The sequence below is a fragment of the Leptinotarsa decemlineata genome, unplaced genomic scaffold (genome assembly GCF_025532065.1).
Source record: "Leptinotarsa decemlineata unplaced genomic scaffold, Ldec_3_MD MMD2_tig00000035_RagTag_RagTag, whole genome shotgun sequence".
Classification (NCBI taxonomy): domain Eukaryota; kingdom Metazoa; phylum Arthropoda; class Insecta; order Coleoptera; family Chrysomelidae; genus Leptinotarsa; species Leptinotarsa decemlineata.
The window spans coordinates 8,025,799-8,038,233 of NW_027412540.1; the positions used below are offsets into that span (position 1 = coordinate 8,025,799).

The 12,435-nt window shown below is 35.7% G+C and overlaps 1 protein-coding gene across 1 annotated transcript; it reads left to right on the forward strand.

Moving 5' to 3' along the window:
• Positions 1 to 4,726: 4,726 nt before the first annotated feature.
• On the forward strand, positions 4,727 to 12,165 carry LOC141480990 (uncharacterized). The gene is made up of 2 exons (XM_074171816.1): positions 4,727 to 5,020; positions 10,273 to 12,165. Exons 1-2 carry the CDS (start codon positions 4,995 to 4,997, stop codon positions 11,939 to 11,941), a joined length of 1,695 nt encoding a protein of 564 aa, XP_074027917.1. The 5' UTR covers positions 4,727 to 4,994; the 3' UTR covers positions 11,942 to 12,165.
• The last annotated feature ends 270 nt before the right edge of the window (positions 12,166 to 12,435 follow it).

Consider the following 12,435-nt stretch of genomic DNA (forward strand, 5'->3'; position numbering starts at 1 on the left):
CAATTTCTTGCTTTTATTACTATCAATTTTCTGTTGAATTCACATATTCGCGAGCTTCGAAACTGTTACTGGTCTCAACCAAAGAAACAGGAGGAGAAAGTTTTTTCCTTCTTAAAAATGAAACATGACAGTTTGAGAAACTTTCGTATGTCAAAAATAATTCATTTATCATGTTGATTTGAGTATATCATTTGTTGGCTGACAGAATGAAGTTCCCTGAAAATACACAATTTCTTCAGGAAAATTAAATATATTACAGACATTGACCAATCCAAAGGAGGTATAGATAATACTGTTTGGAGTAAAACAGATGAGTTCTTGTATTTGTTTATGAACTGTTCATTTGTTTAGGATTTCCTTATACGTAGGCTGTTAGGCTCAACCGAAAAGCATACTTTGCGGTTCCGGAAGGAGATACCTGATCTCGAAAGGAAAATATTCAAGGAGATTTCTGCTCACTGATTCAAGTGTCATGACTCAGATACTATGTACAGAGTATTTTATTTCCGATATTGTTATTCTGTGAATATATTTACTTTTGATGAGTGGAAAAACTCATTCATATTCCACAAATTCAAAATTAAATCATAACATGAATACACAATGCACAATGTCAGTTATTGACATTTGTAGAATTTTCATATCTGTCATCAAGACAGTTATCATAAAGTGGTATCAAATTGAATAAATATTTCAAAGAATTACTTCATCTACAGAGTGAGACGAATTGTAAACTTTTGAAGAGAAACTCCTATTTTCAAACTAGATAGATTATGGTTATTGATGGAAAACTATTCTCTTTCATGGGACAGTCTGTGTATTCCTGCATATTTCAATAAAGCTATAAATATCGTTCTGAGAATGTAGCATAACTGATGTTTTGCTAAAGTTATCTTTGAAATACAGATCTTAAGTATTTTTCATGTTTTTTTTGAAACCCACACTTTGATCAAGGAGGCTTTGGACGATGCGACTATAAAACAGAATGCAATTCTTTACTGGTAGCTGTCAAATGTTGATTGAGGCAGTAAAGACGCTCTTCAATTGATGGTTTTTGTTCAATTTTCACACATTCGCAGTAAAGTATGAAAATTATGAGAAATGGGATATGATAGTATGTATACATATCGGAGAAAATGCAGAATCAGCAAGATATTTGTATCACGAGAAGGACCCAGAGAGGAGACAACCTTTTAGAGATATTTTAGTCAATTTGGTGTTCAATTTGGAAAGAAAAGGTCAAAACTGTATGAATCGAATAGATCAGGAAATTTTGAACGTCGCATGGCTTTTTGCCAGTGGTTTCTGGGAGGTTGTAACCAATTGCATCATTTTTCGTTAAATTGTATTTGGACAGATTAAGCTTATGTAAGCAGTGTTGGCATGTACAACTACTACAATTCTTATACTTGGGCACAACAAAATCCTCATTCTAGTGAATAAGAGAAATCAAGGAAGATTTGGATTTGGTGTGTGGGCAGGCATTTTCAGGGGTAGAATTATCGGCCCATTTATTCATAATGACACTCTCACATCTCAGTGGTATTTAGGAATTTTTGGGCAAAATATTGAACCTTGTTGATACATTGCCACTAATGGAGCACAGAAAAATATATTTCCAACAAGATGGGGCTTTGCGTCACAACATTCCAATTGTCACTGATTTTTGGCTGCAAATTTTGGTAATAATTAGATAGCCAACCAACCAACCGTTGGTCAGCCAGGTCACCGGAGCTAACGCCTATGAACTTTTATCTCTGAAGAAGGTAGAAATATTTCATATTTGAATTGCCGACTAATTCTAGATACGATTAAGAAGCAGCAATGATGCGAAGTTTTGCTTCTGTCACTCCTATTGAACTAACTGTTTCGGCAAAAAACTTTCAGAAAAGGTGTCGCCTGTGTGTAGGAGAAGCTGGTGAACATTTCACACACCTTCTCTGAAGAGATATATTTCATTGTTCCTTCTTAATCATTATTAGTATTATTGTTTCATTTGAAGAAGATTGATAAAGTTTCTTGATGAATTTCATTAGTTCGGACTTCCATTGTCTGATATTATACAAAATGATTTGAAATCCCTGAAATAACTAAAAAAGAAGAATTAAAAAATCAAAGAAAGAGAATAAAAATGAATAGCTGAATAGTGAAATGAAATACAAGTGAAAATGGAACAAATTGAACAGAAAATAAATAAAATTATATTAAAAAGTTAGGAGATTACAAGCCAAGTTAATTCATGACGTTTCGATTGTTAGTGATGACTGTCAGTCATCACCCGAAGACGATTGTGGATACTAACAGTCATCACTAACAATCGAAACGTTTTTTTAGTTATTTCAGGAATTTCAGTAGTAGATTACAGCCGGTTCTGGGCCCTTCCCCCAACTATGACGTATTAATTGTTTGTTTTGTTGTTTAGTAACATCAAGGCGATGTAACCTTGAAGGGTCTGGTACAAGGATCGTTCAGAATTTTTTTCATATGAGATTTTGTGTGTGTGTGTGTGTGTGTGTGTGTGTGACATAATGACGTAATTACATTCGATTGGTGTGTGTGTGTGTGTATGAGAATGCACGATACAGGGTTTCATCATGTGCTTGTCTATGTACAAACATACGTCTGCATACTTCGAAGATCCTTCAAGTAATGAATGTTCCATCGGTGTGAGCCCATCAAGTTAGTAGTGGTGTGACGTCACAGCAGCAACTGTTCAACGGTAAGAGAGTAGGATGTTCACTCCACGACGTGTGGCTGAGTAATGCGTATTCATCGGTGTATTCATAAAATAATTAGAGATAAGTAATGAAAAAAGTTCATTGTATGTATTCGAATGATTCAACATGAAACAAACCAATAAAGCACAAGTGATGAGAAATGAGAGTTCAGAGAGTGAATTCTTGTTGCCTATAACTATCCAATGGATTTTAAGATCTGAATCTTGTGCAATGTTATATTCATGATGACGAATAAAAGAACAGTTATTATTTAGGTCTATTTTATGTACGGAAAACTCTGAAAAGAGTGAAATTGAATTACAGAATACATATTCGGAAGAGAAGTAAATATATCAAGATTTGGAGAAATCTTGAGGTTTGGTTAGAATTTAGAAATTGTCGAAAGAGACAACTTGTCGATTTTGATATTGAACGTAGCTTTTGCATTCCGTTTCAACCTTCACAGCATATGACATCAGCGTGACTATAACTGAAAAGTAGGATGTGCCATCACTTTGATCGAAAATAAATTCACTCACCTGTCATTGCCAGATTTACCCGTCAAGTTTGGTTTGATTCTGAAATTAATGCAAGGTTATTATCTGCCCCAAAACAGATGCGTCGACTCAACACATAACATTTTACAGGAGAACAGACTGACATTTCTCACGCATATGCATGTCTGACATGAACTAGGTACCACATATTTAATGATGATTCAAAATGCTACACTATATTTCTTCTTGAAATATAATTACATTACAATTTGAAGCAACATAGTAGATGATATTGACGTAACTTCAACTGAAACGTGGGTATCGCCTCACTTTAGTCTCTTTCTTTCCAAACATTGGCAAAATCTGATGGTGAAGTTTGATTTAACCTTGAAACTGAATACTAGAATTTTCCCGAGGGTCGAGTTTTCATGTATGCCGATAACACAACATTGTGACGTCCCCAGATCTAAATGAAATTGAAAATAAAACGAAACTAGTAATCAATAAATTCGAATGTTGGTGTAGAAACAATCATTTAATGAATAATGAAAATAAAACAACATTTATCCAGTTTTGAAGTAGGTATCAGCGCCCTCTCCAAATAAATCTAAGTTTCGAAACAACAGAATATACAAAATTCCTTGGAACACAACTTGACAATGAATTGTCTTTCAATAATCACATCAAATACTTGTGCACTCCTCTGATAAACGTATTTTGCCTTCCTTACAATGAAATTAAATTTTTTGAGACATAATCTCTTGGATATATACTATGGTCTAGTGTATTCTAAGCTTAATATAAATATCACCATTTGGGGACACTCATCAGAAATAAACAGAATCTTTATAAGGCAAAAATGCTTCATTAGACTAATTTTTGATCTCAAATATAGAGAAACTTGTAAGAAAACGTTCCAAGACAAAAAATTTTTCACATTACCATGCATTTATCTTTACAAAATATTAGGCTACGTTCATTGCTAACAAGAAATGAGGAAATTCACTGTCATTAAACAAGACGGAGAAACGACTTCCATCAGGAAAAAATAAACCATTATGACTACAAAGGTTCGCCACTTTATGCCGGGGCAAAATGTATTAACTTATTATCACACAGCATCAGAAGTGAAACAAATTTTCTCAAAATAAAGAAAAAAGTCAAAGACTTTTTGGTAACAAGTTGTTTTTATTTCATGATAGAGTATGAAAATAATATTTTTGTGTTACATGTGCTGTTATTGATATAAGTGCTATAAGATAAAATATCTTTTGTAAAATGTGACGTATCATATATACATGCATGAATTATATCGCCCGTTCCCATGTGAACCGCTGACCATGCTGAAGCAGAATCTCGCGATTCTGGGAAACTGATGTGCAAGCATTCTTATCTTCATGGGAAGAATACTTTTGTAATTCAGTTATAATTTTGCTCTCATACTGTTAACATCAATTTTTGTTAATAAAATTAATTTTTAAAAAGGGACTTTGACATCCGAAAGCTATATTTGGCGCAGTCGGTAGGATACTCGAAATTGAACGTATCGAACGTGCAGTTTTCGTTTCAACGATTTATCGGGTATCGAACTTGTTGTTTTGTCTTGTGGAGGTGTTTGTGAAGGAGTGGCTCTTCAAACCTCAAGAAACCCAATCCATCGTGGACCTTTAGCTACCCTCAACAGGCAGATCATCGGGGAGTGGAACAGAATCGTCCAGTCTCGCAAGGAAGTCTTTCTGGAAATCAAAAATCGAGGAACCAGTCGTCTACCTTATAAAGGATGCTCAAAGTTCTTACAATTTTAATGTAAGTCGTAATTTTTAAATGTCTATTGATAACTTATCTCAAATTCTTGGAAAGTTAAATTTGAATAACGAAAACCCTTCAGCTGACTCTTCAGTTTCTTTGCCTAATTCTTCTAGTAGTTCAAATATAATAATGGCTAATCAATTCAATTCTGAATACCTTAGGTGTGTGCCTGAATTCGACGGCAACCCTAATGATTTAAATAGATATCTAGCAGTTTGTGATTCAATAATTAATACTTTTTATAATGTGGCTGAGCCGACAAGCTTTCAAAATGTTTATTTGCTGAACTGTCTCATTTCAAAATTATCAGGCAGTGCTAAAGTAGTAGCCAATATACAGAATGTTTCAAATTGGAGAGAACTCAAAGATACATTAACCAGAAACTTTGCCGATCAAAGGGATGAAACTTGCCTAAACAGAGACATGGTTATGCTTAGGCAATCCCCTAATGAAAAGCCTCAACAGTTCTATGATAGGTGTTTAAATATATTGAACCTATTGTGCAATTATATCGACGTTCATGAAATCACACAAGAATCTAAAAGGTGTAAAAGAGATTTATATAGCAATTTGGCATTGAAAACCTTTCTTTCTGGGCTCAAGGAACCCTTGGGTACTACAATACGTTGTATGCAACCCAAATCTCTCAGTGAAGCATTGCAGTTTGTTTTACAGGAAGACAATGTACATTACTTTCAAAATTTCTCAAATAAGAACACATTTAGACCAAACTTTCAACCTTCTAGAACACCAAATAACTTTTTCAGACAGCAAAATCAATTTCCTTCACAACCAATACCAATTCAGCCACGAGCACCAAGCCAACCCCAAAAATTCTTTACCAACGCGCAAGTTTTTAGACAACCATTTCAAAACAGAAATGTTTTCAGGCCCAATCAGAATCAGAACCTCACAAAACCTACACCCATGAGTGTATCCACCAGAAATACATATCAAACAAATAAACCAGTACCAATGAGTGTTTCGACAAGAAACGCCCCTAATTATCGATCAGGTCCCTCAAACTCATTTCAAAACCAACCCCAAAGAAATTTTATATCAGAAGAATTATTTAATACGGTAGTTAGTGACACTCAAAATGAACCAAATTATAGCGAACACGAATATTACGCTGAAGAAGATTATAACGAACATTATGACGAATTTCTATACTGCGAAAATGAAAATCAGGAAAGTAACTTTGACAATTCCGAGGTAAATTTTCAGGAAATGCCAACCACGAACAATCAAACCTAGTTCCGCAAATCATTTCTTTCAATAATTCTAGTTCTAGCGAATTATCATATATAACATTTCCGGAATATGACGCAAAATTTCTCATTGATTCAGGCTCCACGAAATCTTTTATAGATCCAGAAATTGCTCAAAAACTGTTTCCAAATCTGATTAAATACGACCCGTTTATTGTTTCCACAGTTTTCCAAAAATCAGCTCATAAATATAGCGCATCTATGCCCGCTTCAAAATTATTCAATTTGCCACAACAAAAACATTTAAAATTTTTCCTTTTCAAATTTCATGACATTTTCAAAGGATTAATTGGTCTTGACAATTTAAAACTTTTACAAGCTAACCTAGATTTTGGTAATGGCTATCTTATCACTCCTTATGCGAAAATAAAACTGAAGTTTCAAAAAACAAAAAGCGATCTCAATTTAATTACGATTGCTCCAAGATCTGAGCAAGTGATACAGGTCAAAACATCAATTCAGAATGGTGAAATAATAATACCTCACCAACGCTTCCATAATTGTGAATTGCCAGAGTGTCTTACTGTTGCAAATAAAGGTAGAGCTCTCACTACAATTTTGAACAACACCACCAAACCAGTAACCCTGAATTTTTCAGAACCAATCGCTGTTGAAAAATTTGATAAGAACGAAATTCAAAAAATCGATTTTCATAATTTTGATGATTCCCCTAAGCAAAATTTAGATTTTTCAAAAATTCGATGTGACCATTTGAATGACGAGGAAAGATCTAAGATACTTTCGCTGTGCAAAGAATTCTCTGACATATTTTATTATGAAAATACCCCGCTGACTTTTACGAGCCGTGTAAAGCACCAAATTAGAACATCTGATGAAATACCGGTGTATACAAAATCATACCGGTACCCATTCATACACAAGCAAGAAGTCGAAAATCAGATCAAAAAAATGCTCGACCAGAAAATTATTCGGCCAAGCAATTCTCCTTGGTCATCGCCTATTTGGGTGGTACCCAAAAAGGTCGATGCTTCTGGGAAGCAAAAATGGAGGGTTGTTGTTGACTATCGCAAGCTCAATGAGAAAACGATAGATGACAAATACCCTTTACCTAACATCACAGATCTTCTGGACAAACTGGGAAAATGCCAGTATTTCACAACACTCGACCTGGCCAGTGGCTTCCATCAAATTGAAATGGAAGAGGACGATATTGAAAAAACAGCTTTCAATACGGAACATGGCCATTATGAGTACCTGAGAATGCCATTTGGTTTGAAAAACGCGCCAGCTACCTTTCAGCGCGTAATGGATAATATCCTTCGTGGTATCCAGAACGAAAAGTGCTTGGTATACCTCGACGATATTATTATCTTCTCGACTTCCCTCCAAGAACACCTTGAGAGCCTTAAATCTGTCTTCAACAGGCTGAGAAGCTCAAACTTCAAAATTCAGCTGGATAAATCGGAATTCCTACGAAAGGAAGTAGCCTATCTGGGACACGTCGTGACTCCCGAAGGTGTCAAGCCGAATCCAGATAAAATCACAGCCATCAAAAATTTCCCCGTCCCAAAAACCACCAAACAGATCAAAGGATTCTTGGGTTTGTTAGGTTACTATCGACGCTTTATCAATAATTTTGCTAGACTAACGAAACCATTAACCAAATGCCTGAAGAAAGGCGCAAAAATTGAACATAATGCAGAGTTTTTGGAATGTTTCAATACCTGCAAAAACCTGTTAATCAATGATCCGATTTTGCAGTACCCCGACTTTTCTAAACCTTTTAATCTCACCACGGACGCAAGTAAATTCGCCCTAGGAGCTGTCCTTTCTCAAGGCCCTATAGGCCAAGACCTTCCAGTTGCATACGCATCTCGGACCCTGAATGACTCTGAGCAAAATTACTCAGTCATTGAGAAAGAGCTTCTCGCGATCGTATGGGCTACCAAATACTTCCGCCCATATCTCTTTGGACGAAAGTTCAATATAGTCACTGACCACAAACCCCTTCAGTGGTTATTCTCTCTGAAGGACCCCAACTCAAAATTGCTGAGATGGCGGATCAAACTAGAGGAATACGATTATACCATAATCTACAAAAAAGGCAAGTTGAACACCAACGCCGATGCTTTATCCCGTGTCGAAATCCACACTAAGGACACCAAAACCTTTTGGGAAGAATTGGATGACATACTAGACGAATCACAACGTCTAACAAATCAAAGTGTCACTTTCAGTGGTCAAGGAAACCCAGTAAGTCGTTGCCTTGAAACCCCGGATTATCAACCCTCTTCCGATATTTTGATGATTGGAGAACCCAATCTGGACACTGAATATTACCCCATCATGATTCCTCCTAACGAAATGCATGTAAATAATACGGACAACGAGTTACCTCCGAAAAGTCACACAGAAAATGACAATCTTTCTTTACAAGTTCAACCTGATACCGAACCTACAGGAGATGAACCCCTACCAGAACCCAGAATACACGAAGACAATGAATTACCTTCCACAGGTAATGGAAGAAATGACATTTCTTCACCATTGCAACCTAATATCGAACAAATAGAAGATGAACCCCTACCAGAACGCGAAAACCTTGAAGATGACACCATTCACTCAAATGCTGAACAGAACCCTGTTGTAACAATTCCAATAGCGCAGTGTGCCGTGAACCTAGGGCTCAATCAGTTGATTATAAGCTCAGTTCTCCATTCTCCGGCCAAACCTAAAACTACCATTCTGTTCGAGAAAAAGATGAGAATTCATGTACAAATATCGCAAAATAATACAGAAAACGATATTTTGAATTTTATCAAAGAATATGTCGCCCCAGGAGTGCAGTACCATGTCTATTTTGAAAACCCCGAACTTTATGAACCATTTTCGGCAACAATTCAAAAATATTTCAAGTGGCCCTCTATAAAATTCAAAAGGTGTACCAAAAAGCTTCTGGACGTTACAAAAAAAGAAGACGTTCAAGAAATTATCAAAAACCACCATGAAGGTAAGTCAAACCACCGCGGTGTTGACGAAACTTTCGCAAGAATTAAGGAAAAACATTACTGGCCGAACATAAAAGAAACCATTCAAACATATATTAATCAATGCCTTATTTGCCAACAAAGCAAATATGAGCGAAACCCCATCAAAATGAAGCTCAACATCACCCCTACAGCAACCAAACCTTTCGAAATCGTACATATGGATACATTCACTATCGAAAGTAGAAAATTCCTCACAATCATAGACAGTTTTTCAAAGTACGCACAGGCATACCTAGTCAACTCCTTGACAGGTACGGAAATAGCCGACAACCTCATTCAATTTTTTTCTCATCATGGTATCCCCAAACGAATTATCGTTGACAACGGTACCGAATTCAATAACTTTCTCATTTCGGAACTCCTGGCTTTACACAAAGTCGAAGTTCATTTCACATCACCACACCATCCTCAATCCAATGGAATGATAGAACGGTTCCATTCTACCATTCTAGAACACATTCGTCTACTCAACACTAGAGGATTTTTGAAAACCCCTCCAAAAATGAAAATGTTGTACGCAATTTTGGCATACAACCACTCTATACATTCGGTCACAAAACTCAAGCCAATTGACATCATAAGTGGTCACATTTCAACCAATGATCCTTTCAATATTGATATTGATCGGAAATTACTAAATGATTACACCAATGATCACAAGGAACGATCGAAACTCCTCTATTCCAAAATAAACTCGGATCTAATAAAGCAAAAGGAAAAGATAGTAGAACGAGAAAATAAAAAACGCGATGATCCCATTGTATTCAAAACCAAACAAAAAGTTCACGTGAAAAAACATATTAGGCAGAAGGATGCAAATAAATTTCAAAAACCAACTCAAATCAAAACGGTCGATCATACAATGAAAACAGTGTCTACAGAAAACCAACAAAAAATTCACATGGACAATTTAAAACGTCCCCTCAAAAAATACCCATCTCCCATTAAAAATTAATTAATTTTTCAGATTATCTGGAACTCTCGGACTCCAGGAAAATATATCTAAACAAAACCTAAAGAACAATCCAGGACTTATTCCTCTCAAACTTGGAACAGCCAAAGTCGAAACGCACGCATATTCACTTATTCATTATTATGATTTAAATCCAATAATCGTGGAGGTAAATAAACTGAAATTCCATTCAAAAAATGTAAGGACACTTGTAGGCAGTCACAAAGACTACTCATGGGACACATCTAACTATTTAAAAATATTAGAATTTTCGGAAAAGGAGGTGACTGATAGACTCAACAATATTTTACCACATCCACTTAGAACAAAGCGCGGTCTTATAAACGGAATTGGATCCATTTTCAAGTCGATCACAGGAAATTTAGATTCCAACGATGGTGAAAAATATGACCGCCTGATCAAAGAATTACAAGATAATCAAAATAATCTAGTAACGAATATCAAGAAGCAAAACTCACTCTCAATCTCATTAATTGATCAGTTCAATAGTACAGTTCAGCAAGTGAAACATAACGAAAGGCTTTTGGAATCAAAAATTAATCAAATAGCGAAAATTGTTGAAAATCAAACGTATAAAGAAAACTCTATGTTTATTAAAGACATCTTGAATCAGATAATCAATACATTTGAAATCATAAATTCAATTTTGCAAGATGTTGAAAACTCAATACAATTTTCTAGACTGAACATTCTTCATCCTAGTATTATAAAAACAAAAGATTTGTTCAAAGAACTGCAAAAATTGAATAAAATTGTTGAGAAACACCAACTACCAATTGAAATAAGTTTCGAGAATACTTTGCTTTATGAAAAAATTATTAGCCTCAAAAGCTATATATCAAATTTCAGAATAACCTATATCTTGCATATTCCAATTACCCATCCATCAAATTTCGATTACTATCACCTATTTTCTATTCCGATATTAACTAAGGGTCAGTTTAAGGCTGTTATACCTCAAAACAAATATTTGACAAAAAACGAAAAATTGTATGCATTCTTGAGCGATCCTTGTTTGGAGATCTCCCATCGAACCTATATCTGCCCATCCACCAACATCAGAGAGCTGACAGAAGACAATCCATGCGAAATCCAGCTACTCAATGTCCAGAACACCTCCACTTGTAAGCAGACTGTCATACATTTATCGAGACCAGCCATTAGACAACTAGACAACTCAAACAAATGGGTTGTCCTCGTACCGGCTCAACAAACTACCAAACTCAAGTGCCAGAACCAGAACGAAATCGAGAACCTACTACCTGGAAGTTATCTATTCGACATTCCAATTGGATGCCAGTTATCCTGTGGCAACCAAATCATAACCAACGATCACCAAGTTACCAATAGTGAACCAATCATCTTACCAGACTTGGAAGAAGGGAAGCCAGAGCCACCCAAATCAATAGGGATCCAACTTGATGACCTGAACCTGGACGAACTTCATTCAATAAAAACCGCAATAATGGAAAACGAACCGATTGTATCTTTCAAAGACGTAGCACATATCCCAAGTTTTTGGACGATGTTTATCTACTTGGTCCTATTATCAATCTGTTTGTACCTACTGCACAAGAAGATTGGCTTCAGAGGGTGCAAAACCAATGGACCATCCAAACCAAGTCAAGATATCGAGATGTCTAGGGTTCAACTTCCTCGCTGACCCTCCTACGTTGAATCTTCGGGGGGAGGAATTATATCGCCCGTTCCCATGTGAACCGCTGACCATGCTGAAGCAGAATCTCGCGATTCTGGGAAACTGATGTGCAAGCATTCTTATCTTCATGGGAAGAATACTTTTGTAATTCAGTTATAATTTTGCTCTCATACTGTTAACATCAATTTTTGTTAATAAAATTAATTTTTAAAAAGGGACTTTGACATCCGAAAGTTATATTTCATGTATCAAAAATGATGAGTAAAATTTGACTTTGACTTCTCCGCCAATGTCATGCTAGACGGAGATTTGTAGACATGTAGTGTCAACACTTGACATTTTACAGGAGAACAGACTGATATTTCTCACACAAATGCATGCCCTACATGAACTTCCGCATGCTTGAAAATGGTGTAATAATTTAAAATGTTACACTAAGTTTTTCTTTTCGAAACATAATTTATTACAAATATGAAGCCATATAGTAGATGATATTGATA